Genomic DNA, 19,484 nt, shown 5'->3' with positions numbered 1-19,484 from the left:
TCTGAGTTTGGCAGCGCTGTGGAAGCTATTGGGAACAGCTCTCCAGTTTCCAGCCCTTAGGCTCGTATTACTCTGGTACACTCCTATCTCACTCCCGGCCTCTTTTACAAAACCTCGCTACCGATTCTCAGTGCGGCAAATGAGAGGCAGCCCATTCACTTCCTACGGGCTGCCTCTCATTTGCCGCACCGAGAATCGCTAGCACGGCTTTCTGCAAGAAGCCCTCCGTGATCACAAATGTTAAAAATTCTCTAAGAGGTTTTCATTTCCTCGCTGCCTTTTAAAACGCCTTCCTGGCAGTAGTGTGTTCCTCTTAAGTGTCCCCCACCACCTAGCAGGGAACTAACGTTCCTGTTCTTGTTTGCTATACAGTTTATTAGTCGGTGGCACTAGCTGTCCAGCTCCAGGTTAGCCTAGTCTGGTTGGTCTTGCTGCCCGACAGCTAGCAGCCACGGTTCCAAGTCTCACCGGCAGCATAGAAAAAAGAAAAGGTTGTCGAGGTTTGGTAAGGTAACTCCTGTCTTTCCTGAAATGAGCAGCATGCCTGCACTATCTATCTGTGCTGAGGTAAGTAAAAAAAAAAAAAAAAGTACCTTACTCCCTCCGTTTTCTCATTTTAATCCTCCAGCTTTTCTTCGCCTCATTCCTACAAAATTCAACAAGTTTTAAAGACATCAAGTAATGCAAGAAAAACAAGGTACATTTGTTCTGAGATTTAATTTGTTAGTGCACCCTCATTTGCATACTTGGTAGAAGTATATCATCTTTAAGTATTGCCAATCGATTAAACCACTTTATAGATGGTTACTACAGAGGAAGAATGCGGTGGCAGAAATATTTGGGGTGGTATCAGGGAGGCAAGCCAAAGTGACATACCTATACAGCATAATTACCCCCTACCTACATCTTTAAATAAGCTTTAAAAGGCCGGTGTCAGTTGTGTGCTTAAGTTGCAAAATAATAGCACTTATGTGCTTGATTGGCACCATAATTGGCAATTAAGCTCACAACTATACAGTGAAAACAATACATGACCACCTAAACTTCAGGAAATCATTAAAAACTCACCTCTTCAAAAAAGCTTATCCCACACCCAGCAACACAACATAATCGGTGATCGTACTGGACAATTTACTATCCTCTACCCTTGACCCCATGACGCCTGATTCACTTTTACCTCATTTGAGCACAACACAATCTTGTATTTGTTATCAACCAAAATGGCAAATGCCTCTCAGTACCTTGTAAGCTACATTGATCCTGCAAATAAGTTGGTGAAAATGTGGGATATAAATGTAACAAATAAATAACTGCTATGTGCTAATCTAGAAGATGCAAATAGCTTAGTGTCAACGAGTAGAATATGGGCAGGTAACGGGAGTGTCTCTCTGAGATATGCCTCAACTTATAGACTAAGTTATATGCACTTCAGGGCACAATTACTAAGGATACTAAATACTACTAAGGATATTCGAATGTCTCGCACAACTCTGTTCAATGTATTCTATAACCTAGTCGTAACAAATGTATTTCCATTATTCAAGTCTTATTGTAAGCCACGCTGAGCCCGCAAATAGGTGGGAAAATGTGGGATACAAATGCAACAAATAAATAAATAAATAAATTAGGTGCCAGCATTTACAACTGCCATTGACTTGGCATAACAGTTGGCACCTAACTTTAGGTGCACCAGTACTGGCTTATTCTAGTATTCTGTATAGGGAATCTTGATGCCAAGATGCTGTCATAGAATTGGTGCTAAGCCCATGATACTGGGGTGCCAAAATTTTTGCACCAATTTATAGAATTGCCACCTATAAGTCCCAAGGGATTTCTATGCATAAAGAATTCCACCAGCTAGTTTCAGCCACCAAAAAACTACCCATTGTAAACAATAGAAGAATTTGTGAAATAATGCTATAGGGGAGTGAAATCTGGATTTCCATAAGGAAAGGGGATAGGATTTGATGTACCGCCTTTGGTTACAATTGATGTGTTTTATATATTCAGTGTAGGTACTTATTTTGTACCTGTGGCAACAGAGGGTTAAGTGACTTGCTCAGAGTCACAAGGAGCTGCAGTGGAAATTGAACCCGGTTCTTGGGCCAATGCACTAACCAATAGGCTGCCCCTCCACTCCTACAAGGCAGACCAGAGTCCAGACATGCCAAGTTACATAGTTCCATGTCCCCAAAAGCAGTGTGGGAGTTATAGTTCCTGATTCTACTCACTGAAGTCCATGCTGCAAGTCCCATAATGCATAAGTATAGGGTTGTTAGAAAGCCAGAAATAGCCTATAATCTCCCTGTTAAAACTGGGTAACTTGGCAGCTCTGAGATTCTCACTATAAACCCTGAACCTTAAGTTTTGTAATGCACATCACAGTTCCTCATACAACTTACTATACAAAAATATTTACATTGCAAAATATTAAGGGCTCAGAATTCAAATCAATTTAGCCGGCAGCTGACTGGTTAAATTTCTTGGTCAGGGCTAGTCGTAATATTCAGCAGCATTTAACCAGCTTAGTGCCATTGAATATTGCAGTTAGCACCAAACTCAATGGGGGCATTCCAGGCAGGAGTCAGCACTTGGCTGCTTAAGTGTTGATATTTAGCTCTTAAGCGGCTAGGTCTACCATATAAATGGGACTGCATAAATGTCTGTTCTATTTTTATGTGGTAACCCATGGCTGCAACATATTAGACGTAATTCTAACAGGAGGTTATTCCAGGAAATTGGGCCTGAAACAGAAAATATAATTTTCTTAAAGGTAGCAAGTGGCACCAGGTGAAGGGAGGGCACGGTTAAAAGATATTGATCTGAAGAATGTAAAGCCTGAAGGGGGATATAAGGTTTGAGATATTGCAACAAAATGGGTGGTTGGCCTAAGTTGAGCATTTTGTGAATTTTCTGGGAATAATGCTGTTGGAGGTGAGCAAAATACTCACTGCCCAATGGCTGAATATTGACCCCAAAGAAAATAAATGTAGATTCTATTGTAAAACTAACTGTTTTGATGTGCTAAAATGAAAAATAAGATTATTTAGTCTACCTTTGTTCTCTGGCCATATTATTCATGTTTGTCACAGTCTCTAGTTTCTGCTTTCTTGTGTTTTTCTTTTTAGCTCTCTTTCCAGGGTCTGAAGTCCATCTACCACTTTTTGTCTCCCTTCTTGGCTTCTTCTTCTCTTACATGCATCTCTGATTTCAATCTTTTCCTTTCAACTTTCTTCCTTGTATTTTTCTCTCTCAATCTGCTTAGATTTCTTTCAATCTTTTCCTTTCAACTTTCTTCCTTGTATTTTTCTCTCTCAATCTGCTTAGATTTCTTTCAATCTTTCTCTTTTTTTTTGCATCTACCTACAACTTTTCATTTCCATCACTCCAGCCCTCCTATTCTTCATCCTGCAATTCCTTGCTTCCCTCTCTGTCTCTCCCCCTCTTCTCCTCTGTACAGCATTCCTCTCTCTTTTCCTCCTCTGCCCAGCATCTCCTGCTGCACGGTGTTCTGTATTTTGCGGGGTGGGACCAGAACTGGCAGAGCGTGTGGCAGCGCACACAGGATGGAAGGTCCCACAGCTTCACTCTTATTTGTTGCCATTGCTGAACACCACAAAAAGCAGCCATGGTGGAGGAGCCATGTCCACATGAATTGTGGTGGCAAAGGGTTGCCACTTGCCGTGCTGTAGAGACGCCTGTGGGAGTATGGAATAAGGAGGCTCTGGATGTATTCCTTAAGCCACATAATTAATTGAGTACTCAAGTTGAAGCTGTAGATTCCTGTGTTAAGTTGTTTCAGGTGACAGATTGTGACTTTATGAGCATTCCTTTCCTCTGCTTTTGCTTGCTGAGTTTAGTGGTAAGTACTGTGGTATCTGTAGGTTCAGTTAAGCCCAGCAGGCAGAGGGTAGATTTAGATTTCAGAAATGGTCTTGACAGTCCATAATTTAATAAAAATAAACCTGAAACTTCACTTAGTTGTAGGCTATAAGGCAGTTTTGTATCTTATTTCCTCTGTGCAGTGGAATGTTAAAACCATGAACTGAGCAAAGTCTCAACTAAAAGCGCCCTGTTGTTTTTAACCAAGCACTTCTTCCTTAGATCAAAGAAAATCTTTACAAACGGAATGCAACAGACATTAGATCTTTCTACTATGGTTTAATTCTTGCTATGCTTTCAGGAAGCTCTAGCCCACCAAGTAATCATTCTATTCAGAATTTTGTGTTAAGGAGTGAATTGTGACCCTAATAGATCTTAAATATTAATTGTGTTACTGATATGTTTCTGCTCATTAGAATGTGATGTACAGCCACAATTCTTAAGTGGTTCTGAGCATGATGCTTTGTCTTTGGTCATAAGCAGTTTCAACCACAGACTCACATATATCCTTTCCTACATCTTATGAACTGAAACCTTCCAGAAAGTAAATGCCATGCAGCTAGTCCCCCCCCCCCCCCCACACACACACATTTTGTTCTTTATCACCATTGGATTAAAAAAAAATCCAGTATTGAATTGACCTGTGTAAAAAAGATGGAGCCAGCTGCCACCTGTAGATAGGATACGTTAAGGGGCATTTTCAAATGACAAAAACGTCCAAAATGTGGCATAAAAGGCACATGAACATATTTTTCACAGAAAAATGTCCAAAGCATTTCATCAAACAAAAGAATTCCAGAACGCCAGTACGTCTAGAACTGAACATTCCCAGAGGGGGGCATTCTATAGGCGTGACGATGTGAAATGGACGGTCTTATGGAATGAACATCTCCAGCCCATAACGGATAGCAAAACGATTTCTTACTGGCAGGAAGAAAAAAGTCTGCAATTAGCCCAGTTTTAAAAGCATTTAGGGTAAGAGCCAACTTGTCTTTTGACTGATTTATTTATTTATTTATGGTTCATTTACGATGTTGTGGAGTTGGAGAGCTAGGAGCGTTGGTTATTGAGAGATGTTTGTTTGCCCCAGTCTCAACCTTCTCACCCTTACGTTCTCTGACCCTGGTTTCAGAGTTCAGTACCTAGGTAGGTGCTCAGTGTGGGCCAGACTGTGACCTGCTCTGTATTGCTTTGTCCAGTTCACTGTACCAACATTAAGGGAGCATCTCCTTTAGTGTTTCTATCAAGACCTTCCCCTAATCCCTAGAGGGACACTGGCTGAGCTCATGGGTGGAGCCATTCCCAAGCTGAGTCAAGAAGTCAGATGATGGCCTAGCAGGGCTTGGGGGCTAGGTGGCTCCCCATTTGATGAGGAGCTGGGCCAGGAATCTGTCTTGAGATACGTGCATGCAGGGCCATCATTCCCTGCACATCTCTAAGACACTTGTCTTGCCCATCCCCTCCCCAAATGAAGGGCCAGCCTGCTCCCAGGATCTGCCAAGCCAATATCTGGCATCTTGACTTAGCTTGGGAAAGGCCCCAGTCCCTGATGCCCTACAGCCATGACCTGACAGGAGGGAGTAGTAAGGGAGACTGTAGGCCTGTGTTTCCCTGACCTCCTCCACCCCCCCCCTCCCACTTGGGGACTAGGTAACAGCTTCTGTAGCCGTGACACCTTTATTAAGTGCTGTGGTGGGCAACCTTAGTTCAACTGGTTTTGGAGTCGGGGGTACACCCTGAGACATTTGCCATTACCTGAATGGTAGTGACTAAGGGCACCTCATGATGGTTTGTGATGTGGAAATGGGGGGGGGGGGGGGGGGTTTATGAGTCCCACAAACCCATTGGATCCCTCTCCTTTAGGCCAGGCCTGTGATACAACACTTGACAGTCAGTGGGGAGCTGGTCTCTTTGTGGACGACCCTTGGCACAATCCCCTTCACTTTGGGACACGCTCCCCTCCCACTCCTCCAATTCTGCAGTTTCCATTTGCCCAGGGCTGGACTAATACTGTTGCCAGCACAGTACCGGTGAGCTTTGTGTGTTACACTATCAACACGTGTGCAAAGTACAGACATAGACCTTTGTATGCAAACAAAAGAACAAATTGTTATTCAACACATGGAACTCTGTACATACAAGGGGGTGGGGGGGGGGGGGAGTCTTTTGCCCTCACTGAGGGTGGCTGTGCTGCTCAGGGGGCTTCTGCAGCAGATCCACTATCTGCCCCAGTAGCTGCTGGTCGGCTTGGAGCTCCTTCAGCAAGTCTTTGTGTATGACACCGGCTGGTGGAGGAGCTCAGCCTGGCTGGGAACAGGGCTCTTGGCTGTGGCAGCCGCACCAGCTGGCCCTTCCAGTGTTGTTGGGGGTGGGGGGTGATGGTAAATGAACCCCCTGGATGGGGGAAGAAGAGGAGAAGGGCATGTCCTTCCAAGGGTTCTCCTCTTGCTTCCCCACCTGGGGATGGGGGACTGGCATCTCCCAGTGCCTGGGCTCCATTATAAGCACCTCAAGGTCCTGCTGGGTCTGGGGTGAGGCGGCCTGCTGCCGGGCTGGGGGTGGGAGAGAAGTTTCAATTGAGATCTAAACATCCTACATGACTTGCATAGTGTTGCAGCTGGAGGTCAGGAGGCAGGGACGGGAACAACTGTGGGCAGTTAACTGGGGGACATGTCTGAGGTGTGGGACCAATGAGATGATATAGCAGGGAACTCTGGAAGCTATGGGATCAGAGATGTTAGTCCCTTGAGAGGGTGGTTGGGCACGCAGGATGGGTTCTGGCCCTACTGGAGGGCCCTGGGTGAGCAGTTGGGAAGTAGTATGGCACTGTGCTGTTGGACAGATGGGGCATTGTTTCCAGTGTTGACAGGGATGTGGGTGCATGGGCGACCCTATGTATATGTCTCCTATGGCAGGGGGCCCTATTGTTGCCACCAATCCTTCTGCCCACCTCTGCTGGGACCCCCGGGGGAATGGAGGTTCTTTTCAGCAAAGCGTTGAATTATGATGGGGGCTGCATAATAGCCCATAAATCATAGCCATATTTTTCGGTGCCTGTGGGGCAATGGGAGTGTACACATAGATGGGGATTCCCATAGCGGTATTTGGGGACGCATTGTAATGTGGAGCTTTCTGGGGCCCTTGGAAGGTCAGCATACAGATCTTTGGAGCTGACAGTGGGTTGGGGCCATGACAGGGCAGCCATTTGTGGGGCCAGAGATGCTGTGAGGGCCCTGTGTGGTCAGTGTACTGTCCTCCTTAACCAGTTCTTTGTCAGATGCATATTTGGTATAGGAGTTAAGGCTGTGGTACCTGAATAACAAGGGTTGAGGGGTTGCTGTGTTGGGTTGTGGTGACTTTTATTTTCCGTGTCATTGAGGCTTCAATGTGCTAGATTGGCTTGTATGACAAGGTGGGTACTTTTTCCAGTGGTGGCTGTTTCTATTTTAAAATTATTGCAAAAAATAAAATCTGAAATAAAAAGCCCTTAACCATACTATCTTCCAAGAAGAGTAATTTTACTACTACTAGGCTTATGCTGCACGTTACAAATAGAGAAAACATAAGGGCCCTTCTTCTAAAGCTTAGGGTGCGCTAAATGCATGTCCTATTTTATACCTATGATCCACATGGCACTTAGCGCATGCTAATGTCCATTAGTGCACGCTAAGCCTTAGTAAAATAGCCCCATAGTCCCTGGTCTAATTTTTAAAATTTATTTACAGGGTCCTGATATACTACTGTTGATCGCAAAAGGCACAGCTCAGTGGTTAACAATAAAATAAACTAGGAGGCTGAGAGCCAGAAAAAAAGGAATGACAGAAATGAGGAGCAGGAAGGTAAGACAGATTGAAAAAATAAGGTGGGGGGGGGGGGAGAGAGACAAGGGAGTAGAGGAGTAAAAGTGGTTACAAACGTTCAGATACCATCTAATAAAAGAGCAGTTAGTTAAAGGCCAGATTGAAGAGCCAGGATTTTACTGCTTTCTTGAACATTGACTAGGATGAGATGGTATGAATGTAAGGTAGGAGGAAGCCCCAGGATAAAGACCCAGGCATACAAAGTGAGACTAGAGATTTGTAGACGTATAGGGATTCCTTTTCATTTAAAAAATAAAAAAAAGTCCAAAAAACATCATAAGGTAGCAGAAGGGTGTTTTTCTCTCAAAAATGTCCAAGTTGTGATTTTCAACACCCTGAGTTTAGACGTTTTACTTCACAGTTCATCTAACTTTCAAGGGGTCATGTTGGGGTGTATTTTTGGCATGACCATAAGAAAGTAATTTTTCTGCAATAATGGATCAAAATGAAAACATTAAGACGTTTTTGGCTAGACCTGTTTCAATCACAACTACAGTGGTGGAAATAAGTATTTGATCCCTTGCTGATTTTGTAAGTTTGCCCACTGACAAAGACATGAGCAGCCCATAATTGAAGGGTAGGTTATTGGTAACAGAGATAGCACATCACAAATTAAATCCGGAAAATCACATTGTGGAAAGTATATGAATTTATTTGCATTCTGCAGAGGGAAAGAAGTATTTAATCCCTCTGGCAAACAAGACCTAATACTTGGTGGCAAAACCCTTGTTGGCAAGCACAGCGGTCAGACGTCTTCTGTAGTTGATGATGAGGTTTGCACACATGTCAGGAGGAATTTTGGTCCACTCCTCTTTGCAGATCATCTCTAAATCATTAAGAGTTCTGGGCTGTCGCTTGGCAACTCGCAGCTTCAGCTCCCTCCATAAGTTTTCAATGGGATTAAGGTCTGGTGACTGGCTAGGCCACTCCATGACCCTAATGTGCTTCTTCCTGAGCCACTCCTTTGTTGCCTTGGCTGTATGTTTTGGGTCATTGTCGTGCTGGAAGACCCAGCCACGACCCATTTTTAAGGCCCTGGCGGAGGGAAGGAGGTTGTCACTCAGAATTGTACGGTACATGGCCCCATCCATTCTCCCATTGATGCGGTGAAGTAGTCCTGTGCCCTTAGCAGAGAAACACCCCCAAAACATAACATTTCCACCTCCATGCTTGACAGTGGGGACGGTGTTCTTTGGGTCATAGGCAGCATTTCTCTTCCTCCAAACACGGCGAGTTGAGTTCATGCCAAAGAGCTCAATTTTTGTCTCATCTGACCACAGCACCTTCTCCCAATCACTCTCGGCATCATCCAGGTGTTCACTGGCAAACTTCAGACGGGCCGTCACATGTGCCTTCCGGAGCAGGGGGACCTTGCGGGCACTGCAGGATTGCAATCCGTTATGTCGTAATGTGTTACCAATGGTTTTCGTGGTGACAGTGGTCCCAGCTGCCTTGAGATCATTGACAAGTTCCCCCCTTGTAGTTGTAGGCTGATTTCTAACCTTCCTCATGATCAAGGATACCCCACGAGGTGAGATTTTGCGTGGAGCCCCAGATCTTTGTCGATTGACAGTCATTTTGTACTTCTTCCATTTTCTTACTATGGCACCAACAGTTGTCTCCTTCTCGCCCAGCGTCTTACTGATGGTTTTGTAGCCCATTCCAGCCTTGTGCAGGTGTATGATCTTGTCCCTGACATCCTTAGACAGCTCCTTGCTCTTGGCCATTTTGTAGAGGTTAGAGTCTGACTGATTCACTGAGTCTGTGGACAGGTGTCTTTCATACAGGTGACCATTGCCGACAGCTGTCTGTCATGCAGGTAACGAGTTGATTTGGAGCATCTACCTGGTCTGTAGGGGCCAGATCTCTTACTGGTTGGTGGGGGATCAAATACTTATTTCCCTCTGCAGAATGCAAATAAATTCATATACTTTCCACAATGTGATTTTCCGGATTTAATTTGTGATGTGCTATCTCTCACTGTTACCAATAACCTACCCTTCAATTATGGGCTGCTCATGTCTTTGTCAGTGGGCAAACTTACAAAATCAGCAAGGGATCAAATACTTATTTCCACCACTGTAAGTGACCAAAAGGTGCCCTAAATGACCACTGGAGATATTAAGGCATAACTCCTCTTACTCCCCCAGTGGTCCCCCTCTCAGCTACTTAAGATGTGACAGTACATACCAGGCTCTATGATGGCTTCAGATATGATGGCCATTCCTATTAGAGCAGGTCCCAAGAATAGCCTAGTGGTCAGTGCAGTGGACTGTAGAGAATGGGACCCAGGCCCAAATCTAACTCTAACTGGTACATGTGGTGGAATCTGTGAGCCCTCCAAACAACACTTAATAATACTGTATCTACATATAGGTGACACCTACAGATATAAGGGCTATTGCAGTGGTGTAAAGTGGCTTTTGGAGGGCTCACCATACAATATAAGGGGGTAGCGGTGAAATCTGTACCTGGGACCTTTTATTTATTTATTTTATTATTTATTTACTAGTAAAAAAGGCCTGTTTCTGTCAGAAATGAAAAGGGCGCTAGCAAGGTTTTCCTCGGAGTGTATGTTTGAGAGAGAGAGTGTGTGTGTGAGAGATGGAGTGTGTGTCTCAGAGAGAGAGAGAGAGAGAGAGAGTGTGTGAGAGACAGAGAGGCATATTTTCAAAGCACTTAGCCTCTCAAAGTTCCATAGAAACCTATGGAACTTAGCCTCCCAAAGTGCTTTGAAAATATGCCTCACTGTGTCTTTGTGTGTGTGTGACAGAGAGAGTGTGATAGACAGAGAGGCATATTTTCAAAGCACTTAGCCTTCCAAAGTTCCATAGGTTTCTATGGAACTTTGGAAGGCTAAGTGCTTTGAAAATATGCCTCAAAGTGTGTCAGAGAGAATGTATGTGAGAGACAGAGAGTGAGTGTGTGCCCCCACCCCCACCTCTCTGGTCTCAGGACCCCCCTCCCTCTCCCCTGCCCCCCCTGCAACCACCCATGTCCAGCAACCCTCCTCTCCCCCTGCCTTCCCTCCAGCCACCCATGTCCAGTGACACTCCTCTCTCCCCTGCCCCTCCTCCAGCCACCCATGTCCAACGACCCTGCTCTCTCACCTGCCTCCCCTCCAGCCACCCAGGTTGTGTAGCGAATTCTTCGGGGCAGGCAGGAAAGATCCCCAGTCCTGCCTGCCCGCTGCTGGCGCTCCCCTGCTGTTGGATCGCTGTTCAAAATGGCCGCCGAGACTTCCAATGGCGGACTCGCGAGACTTCTGCTGTAGTCTTGGAGGCCGCCCTTGTAAGTGGTTCCCCTTTGCTTTCTGTGGCTTTGTTTTCTGGGGATTCCCTCCGTCCTTCTAGGGTAGATGAATTTGAGGAGGGTGAGTTGGGGCCACAGGAATCTGATAATCCTACAGCTGTGGGGGTTTTCCATAAGGATGAGCATCCATCTCTTATCTGTAATGCCTTGGCGGCTTTAGATAGTGCAGATCCTGATGTACAGAATTCTTCTTCGGTCAACCTTAAAATGACCAGCACGCGAAGGCCTTCTAAGGCGTTTCCGGTGCATGAGGCTATTCAAGAGCTGATTTCAGCTCAGTGGTCGGACCCTGAGGGGTCCTTTAAAGTTTCCAGGGCTATGTCTCGCTTTTATCCGGTGGTGGTGGATCAAGCGGAGAAGTATATTCTCCCTGCGGTGGATGCTTTAGTGTCTGCGGTCACTAAGAAGACTACTCTTGCTGTCAAGGGTGGTGTAGCTCTCAAGGACATGCAGGATTGTCACCTGGAAGCATCTTTGAAATCTTCCTTTGAGGTCTCCACCTTGGCGCTGCAGGCTGCTATCTGTAGCTCTTCTGCAGCTAGCGCTTCACTTGGCTCAGAAACAAGAACCTCATGAAGGGTTACATTTGGAGTCGGTTGCCTCATTTGGAATATGGCCTAGCCTATTTGGTTGACTCCCGATGATTTAGTCCGCACTTCTGCTAAGCAGATGGTGCTGGCGGTTTCTTCTCGCCATCTGCTATGATTACGCCATTGGTCGGCGGATTTGGCTTCAAAAACAGCGCCTTACTCGGTTACCCTTTTGAGGCTTTTCTTTGGGGAGGATTTAGAAAAAATTAAGGATTTGGCTGACTCTAAAGGTCAACGCCTCCTGGAAGATAGAGCTCGGCCTGCTTCGTGGACTGCTGCTTCTTGACCTCATTTGAGAGAGGTGCGACGGTATTGCCCTGCAGCTAACTTTCAGCGGAATCGTTTCCAACAGCGCGCTTCCTTTCAAGGTAATAAACAGTTCTCAGTCTCCTCCTCGTGCCCAGGTCCTTCCACATGTCCTGCGCAATGATGGGGCGCCGACCCAACAAGGATTGGGGGTAGGCTGACTCTCTTCTACGAAGAGTGGGCCAACATTTCCTCAGCTCAGTGGGTTTTGGACATTATCAAAGAGGGGTACAAGTTAGTTTTCCTCTCCCGTAGGAGACATGTTTTTGGAATCCCGGCGTACTTCCGCATCCAAACGAACAGCAGTCGAGGCCACTCTTCACTCTCTGTTGGATCTTGGAGCGGTGGTCCTGGTGCCGCCTCGCAAAGTGAGCTCCGGACAATACATTTATTTTGTGGTGCCTTGAAAAGAGGGCGCCTTTTGGCCCACTCGATCTCCGCAAGTTAAACCAGTCCTTAAGGGTTTGGCATTCTTGCATGGAGACTTTGCGGTTCGTTGTGGCAGTAGTTCAGCCGGGAAAGTTCCTCACGGCTTTGGATCTCAAGGAGGCATATCTTCATATCCCCCCATTTGGCCTCCACATCAGCATTTCCTGCGCTTTGCCATTTTAGGCCGTCATTTCCAATTTCGGGCAATGCCCTTCGGTCTTGCCACTGCTGCGCGGACGTTTTCCAAAGTCATGGTGGTAGTAGCAGCGTTTCTGCAGAAAGAAGGTATCAGGGTTCATCCCTACCTGGACGACTGGTTGATTCGAGTGGATTCTGTTCAGGACAGTCGCATGGCCACCCAACGGGTTCTTCTACTGCTACAGTCCTTGGGATGGGTTATCAACCTCCACAAGAGTCATCTAGTCCCCTCTCAGCAGTTGGACTACCTGGGAGTTCACTTCAACACGGCACTGGGCCAGGTCTTTCTGCCAGAGGAGCGGGTGATCAGGCTCCGTTCTCAGATTTCACAGCTTCTACAGCTATCGAGTCCCCGGGCCTGGGACTACGTTCAGGTCTTGGGGTCCATGGCAGCGACCCTGGAGGTGGTCCCATGGGCCAGAGCTCATATGCGACCTCTTTAGGCCTCTCTTCTCTGCAGATGGTCTCTGGTCTCTCAGGATTATCAACACCAGTTGCCATGGCTTCCCCGGGCACAACACAGTATGACCTGGTGGCTTTCTGAACCCCACTTGTGGAAGGGAGTGACTCTGGCGGCTCCACAGTGGGTAGTGGTAGTCACTGATACCAGTCTCTCCAGTTGGGGGGGGGGGGGGTTCTTTGTCTTCATCGTGTTGCCCAGAGAACTTGGTCGGTGAGGCAGGCTGTTTGGCCGATCAATCACCTAGAATTCCAGGCAATGTTCTTAGCCCTGCGTGAGTTTCAGTCCTTGCTAACGGGGAAGGCAGTTCAGGTATTTTCGGACAACACGACAGCAGTTGCTTATATCAATCGTCAAGGCGGCACAAAGTCTGGCTTATTTATTTTTATTTTTTTTATTTTTGTTACATTTGTACCCCATGCTTTCCCACTCATGGCAGGCTCAATGCGGCGGGCAATGGAGGGTTAAGTGACTTGCCCAGAGTCACAAGGAGCTGCCTGTGCCGGGAATCGAACTCAGTTCCTCAGTTCCCCAGGACCAAAGTCCACCACTCTAACCACTAGGCCACTCCTCCACTCCTATGGCTCTGGCGACCGATGCCGCTCGCCTTCTCCAGTGGGCGGAGACCCAACTTCTGTGCTTGTCAGTGGCTCACATTGCGGGTCACTGCAATGTGGAAGCGGATTTCCTCAGTTGACACACTCTGGATCCTGTGGGGTGGGAGCTGTTGATGGAGGTGTTTCAGTTGATTCATCAGAAATGGGGCACTCTGGCAATGGATCTCATGGCGACCCGGATCAACACCAAGGTGCCTGTTTTCTTCAGCAGAAGAAAAGAACCCGAGTCTTCAGATCTAGACACTCTTCTTCCGCCGTGGCCGGTGGACACTCTTCTGTACATTTTTCCCCCTTGGCCCTTGATTGGGCGGGTGCTGCTGCAGATTGCTCAACACCAGGGCTGAGTCATCCTGGTGGCTCCGGATTGGCCCTGGCGCCCTTGGTATGCGGACCTGGTGCATCTTTTAGTGGAGCCGCCCCTTCTGACTTCCAGATCAGCCGGTTCAGATGGAGGATCCCTGCCGCTTTGGTCTTACGGGGCTATTGAGAGGGCGTGTTTGAGAAAGAAGGGCTATGCTGATGTGGTTATTGCTACGTTATTGCAGGCTCGTAAACTATCCACTTTGACTACATATGCTCGTATTTGGCGCACCTTTGGCATCTGTGGCTCAGCTCTTGACTTTTTTGCAAGATAGTTTACAGAAAGGATTAGCGTATAACTCGCTTTGCGTTCAAGTTGCTGTCTTAGCTTGTTTTGGGGGCAGAGTGTCTGGTTCCTCCCTGGCTGCTCATCTGGATGTGATTTGCTTCTTGAGTGTGGAGCTCTTAATCTCCATCCTCTTTTCCGGCTGCCCTGTCCGTCCTGGAACCTTAATTTAGTTCTTGGAGCATTGCAAAGCCCTCCCTTTGAGCCGTTGCATTGGGCTTCGGAGAAGGACCTCACCTTGAAGACTGTATTTTTGGTAGCTATGGCTTCAGTGCGTAGGATCTCTGAGATTCAAGCTCTTGCGTGTCGTGATCCTTTCTTGCAATTTTCAGAAGCTGGAGTAACGTTATGGACTGTGCCTTCCTTTTTGCTGAAGGTTATCTCGGCCTTCCATATTAATCAGCCTCTTTTTCTTCCTTCGTTTTGGGATTTTCCCTCAACTTTCTGAAAGCTTCATCTTTTGGATGTGCATCGCGTTCTTCTCCGCTACTTGCGGATGTCTGATGACTTTCGGCAGACGGATCATTTGTTTGTGCTGCTTTCGGGTTCCCGACGTGGTCAGGCGGCGTCTAAACCTACTATCGCGAGATGGTTGAAGGAGGCTATTTCCTCTGCGTACTTGTTGGGTCGTACTGTGCTGGAGCTGCTGCGAGTGCATTCTGCTAGAGCGCAATCAGCGTCTTGGGTAGAGGCTTCGTTACTGTCCTTACATGAGAGCTCTCAGGCGACTACGTGGGCTTCCTTATATACCTTTTCCAAGCATTATAGAGTTGATGTGGCTGCCAGATCTGATGCTTCTTTTGGAATGGTGATGTTGGCTTGGGGGGGGGGGGGGGGGACTGTTTCCCTCCCTACCTAGGACTGCTTTGGTACATCCCACCAGTTAATGGATTCATCTGCTGCCTACGCTAGGGAAGGTAAAATTAGGTCTTACCTGATCATTTTCTTTTCTTTAGCTGCAGCAGATGAATCCAGGATCCCTCCCTAATTTTTTCCATTGCGTGTCTTGCTTCGCTGTGTGTTGGTTGTTCCTATCTCTTTAGGTTTCTAGTTATACTCAGTTTGACTTATGGACTTCTCAATGTTTCAAGAGTTTCCAGATTTAATTGTTTGACCTTGGTTCTAAGCTGGGGTTTTCTTAGTTGTGTGCCGAGTTTTGCTTTGTGATGAGACATATACTAACCTATGGAGGAGCTGGTTGTCCAGTACCACGCACTGAAGTCAGTTATCTCTATCTCCACCTGCTGGTAGATGGATACAACCCACCAGTTAATGGATTCATCTGCTGCAGCTAAAGGAAAGAAAATGATCAGTAAGACATAATTTTATCATATGTGTGATGTATGATGGAATAATAAATGAGAGACAACTATAGTCTAGTGTAGTTCTGGGATAACAATAATCTTATATGCAACATGTGGTCTGGTAGAGCAGTTAATCTGATGGCAGAATTATATAAAAGAACAATTACAAGGTGTGATTACATAGAAATATTATTGAAAAACAAAAGTTGAAGAACAACAATCATGAAGTGATTGTAGAGAAAATTGAAGTTGCAGCGGCTGAACTGATGGTAGAGAGCAGTGATGTTATACTGCTCAGTTCACTTTCAGGACGCTGGTAGAATCACAATGCCTCAGTAGTGGGCAGGTTGTTATGGCTGTCTTTCACTGACGTCAGTAGCTGTTCTGGTTGTGCAAACAGGAGCAGTAGGGAAAACAGCTAATTGCAGAGTAAATTGAAGTTGCAGCGATTCTGAAGTGGCTGAACTGGTGGTAGAGAGCTACAGTACTAATGACCACAAAGTCTTTCTGCAGCCATCAGACATACACTGAAGTGCAGGGAGACGCAAACTCTGGCTGCTTGCAGCAAACACTTTCTGTAGATGGGCAGACAGATAGTGTAGAATCATGAGCACAGGTCAGCACCCCAGCACAGGTCAAAAAGGGCGGAAGCTGACAAGCTTGGAATTGGACTTGCAGCACATATGCATATCCTCACAGCCTTCTCTGGGGTGACTTCCAGGTCCATCCCGATCCACCCAGGGCCTTCGCTCCAGGTGCCTACCGCTTCCACCAGCTGCCTTTCAGGTGCTGTGGAGGACTTGCAGCCCATCTGCATATCCTCACAGCCTAGTCCGGGGTGACTCCCAGGCAGTGCTTTTTTTGTGCCGGTACGCAACGGTACGGCGTACCGGCACCTTTTTCTCCTCCTCCCCTCCCCTCCAATTATTTCCAGCGATTCTCCGCCTCTTTCCTGCCCTCCCATCGACGTGCAGCGATTTTTCCGTCCCTCCCCTGCCCTCACCTCTCCCATTTCCAGCGATTCTTCGTCCCCCAGCCGTCCTCCTTCACTGCCTGCCAGCCAGCGTCGGAGTCAGAAGCGAACGGTGCATGCAGCGATTGGCTGGCAGCGTCGTAGCTTCCCTCTGCAAGTCCCGCCTACAACTTCCTGTTTACGCATAGGAATTGCTGGACATGGGAAGGGCAGGGGAGAGAGAATTGCTGGACATGGGATGGGAGGGAAGGGCAAGAGAGAGAATTGCTGGACATGGGATGGGAGGGAAGGGCAAGAGAGAGAGAATTGCTGGACATGGGAGGGAAGGGCAAGGGAGAGAGAATTGCTGGACATGGGAAGGGCAGGGGAGAGAGAATTGCTGGACATGGGAAGGGCAGGGGAGAGAATTGCAGGGCATGGGATGGGAGAGAAGGGCAGGGGAGAGAGAATTGCTGGACATGGGATGGGATGGGAGGGAAGGGCAAGGGATAGAGAATTGCTGGACATGGGAAGGGCAGGGGAGAGAGAATTGCAGGGCATGGGATGGGAGAGAAGGGCAGGGGAGAGAGAATTGCTGGACATGGGATGGGCAGGGGAGAGAGAATTGCTGGACATGGGAGGGAAGGGCAAGAGAGAGAATTGCTGGACATGGGAGGGAAGGGCAAGGGAGAGAGAATTGCTGGACATGGGAAGGGCAGGGGAGAGAGAATTGCTGGACATGGGATGGGAGGGAAGGGCAAGAGAGAGAGAATTGCTGGACATGGGAGGGAAGGGCAAGGGAGAGAGAATTGCTGGACATGGGAAGGGCAGGGGAGAGAGAATTGCTGGACATGGGATGGGAGGGAAGGGCAAGAGAGAGAATTGCTGGACATGGGAGGGAAGGGCAAGAGAGAGAGAATTGCTGGACATGGGATGGGAGGGGAGAGAGAATTGCAGGACATGGGATGGGAGAGAAAGGCAGGGGAGAGAGAATTGCTGGACATGGGATGGGAGGGAAGGGCAAGAGAGAGAATTGCTGGACATGGGAGGGAAGGGCAAGAGAGAGAGAATTGCTGGACATGGGATGGGAGGGGAGAGAGAATTGCAGGACATGGGATGGGAGAGAAAGGCAGGGGAGAGAGAATTGCTGGACATGGGATGGGAGGGAAGGGCAAGGGATAGAGAATTGCTGGACATGGGAAGGGCAGGGGAGAGAGAATTGCTGGACATGGGAGGGAAGGGCAAGAGAGAGAGAATTGCTGGACATGGGAGGGAAGGGCAAGGGAGAGAGAATTGCTGGACATGGGAAGGGCAGGGGAGAGAGAATTGCTGGACATGGGATGGGAGGGAAGGGCAAGAGAGAGAATTGCTGGACATGGGAGGGAAGGGCAAGAGAGAGAGAATGGCTGGACATGGGATGGGAGGGGAGAGAGAATTGCAGGACATGGGATGGGAGAGAAAGGCAGGGGAGAGAGAATTGCTGGACATGGGATGGGAGGGAAGGGCAAGAGAGAGAATTGCTGGACATGGGAGGGAAGGGCAAGAGAGAGAGAATTGCTGGACATGGGATGGGAGGGGAGAGAGAATTGCAGGACATGGGATGGGAGAGAAAGGCAGGGGAGAGAGAATTGCTGGACATGGGATGGGAGGGAAGGGCAAGGGATAGAGAATTGCTGGACATGGGAAGGGCAGGGGAGAGAGAATTGCTGGACATGGGATGGGAGGGAAGGGCAAGAGAGAGAGAATTGCTGGACATGGGATGGGAGGGAAGGGCAGGGGAGAGAGAATTGCTGGACATGGGATGGGAGGGAAGGGCAAGAGAGAGAGAATTGCTGGACATGGGATGGGAGGGAAGGGCAGGGGAGAGAATTGCTGGACATGGGAAGGGCAGGGGAGAGAGAATTGCTGGACATGGGATGGGAGGGAAGGGCAAGGGAGAGAGGATTGCTGGACATGGGAAGGGCAGGGGAGAGAGAATTGCTGGACATGGGATGGGAGGGAAGGGCAAGGGAGAGAGGATTGCTGGACATGGGAAGGGCAGGGGAGAGAGAATTGCTGGACATGGGAGGGGAGGGAAGGGCAGGGGAGAGAGAATTGCTGGACATGGGATGGGCAGGGGAGAGAGAATTGCTGGACATGGGATGGGAGGGAAGGGCAGGGGAGAGAGAATTGCTGGACATGGGAAGGGCAGGGAAGAGAGAATTGCTGGACATGGAGGGGAGAGAGGTGAATCGCTGGATGGGGAGGGGAGGACAGGGAAGAGAGAATTGCTGGACATGGAGGGGAGAGAGGAGAATCGCTGGACGGGGAGGGGAGGACAGGGAAGTGAGAATTGCTGGACATGGATGAGAGGGGAGAGAGGAGAAATGCTAGAAATGGATGGAGAGGAGAGCAGGAGATTGAGGAGAATTGCTGGACATGGATGGATGGAGGAGTTGGCTAGGAGAGAGGAGAAATGCTGACTTGGATGGAGGGGAGGAGAGAGGAGAAGTGCTGGACATGAATGGAGGGGAGGAAAGAAAAAAGAAGATGCACATTGATGGAGATGAGGGAAAGGGAAGAGGAGAAAAACTGCACATGGATGGAGAAAATAGGCAAAAGCTGGATCCATGTTATACCTCCTCCAGTCAATTCCATGGAGGAGGACCCAGCTTTTAATTATGGATGCAGGGCAACAAAAGAAGAAGAAAGGAAGAAAGTAAAGAAATAAATGGAAAGGAAGCCCTGGAAATGGAGTTAAGAGAACAGATAGCAGCAGAATCAGAGCCTGGGACCAATATGGATAGAAAAACAAAGTCACCAGACAACAAAGGTAGAAAAAATCATTTTATTTTCATTTTAGTGTTTGGAATTTGTCTTATTTTGCACTGGGTATACTGGAGCTGTAACAGCTTATAGAAATTATTTATAATGAAAAAAAATCAAATT

General features: G+C 47.7%; 1 protein-coding gene across 2 annotated transcripts in view; it reads left to right on the top strand.

Annotated features, from left to right (window-relative positions):
• The first annotated feature begins 407 nt into the window (after nt 1-407).
• The window catches only part of RRM2B (ribonucleotide reductase regulatory TP53 inducible subunit M2B), a 210,522-nt gene continuing 191,445 nt past the window's right edge, over nt 408-19,484 (top strand). Inside the window, exons 1-2 of one of the 2 annotated variants that reach the window (XM_030217486.1) lie at nt 408-567; nt 7,608-7,721. In XM_030217486.1, coding sequence (XP_030073346.1) covers nt 7,698-7,721 — 24 coding nt within the window. In that variant the 5' untranslated portion in view covers nt 408-567; nt 7,608-7,697. Of the gene's footprint in view, nt 568-630; nt 698-7,607; nt 7,722-19,484 lie in introns of those variants that run through there. The other variant, XM_030217494.1, reaches the window with a different exon arrangement.

The sequence above is a fragment of the Microcaecilia unicolor genome, chromosome 1 (assembly GCF_901765095.1).
Source record: "Microcaecilia unicolor chromosome 1, aMicUni1.1, whole genome shotgun sequence".
Classification (NCBI taxonomy): domain Eukaryota; kingdom Metazoa; phylum Chordata; class Amphibia; order Gymnophiona; family Siphonopidae; genus Microcaecilia; species Microcaecilia unicolor.
This window is presented reverse-complemented; position numbering and strand designations above follow the sequence as displayed.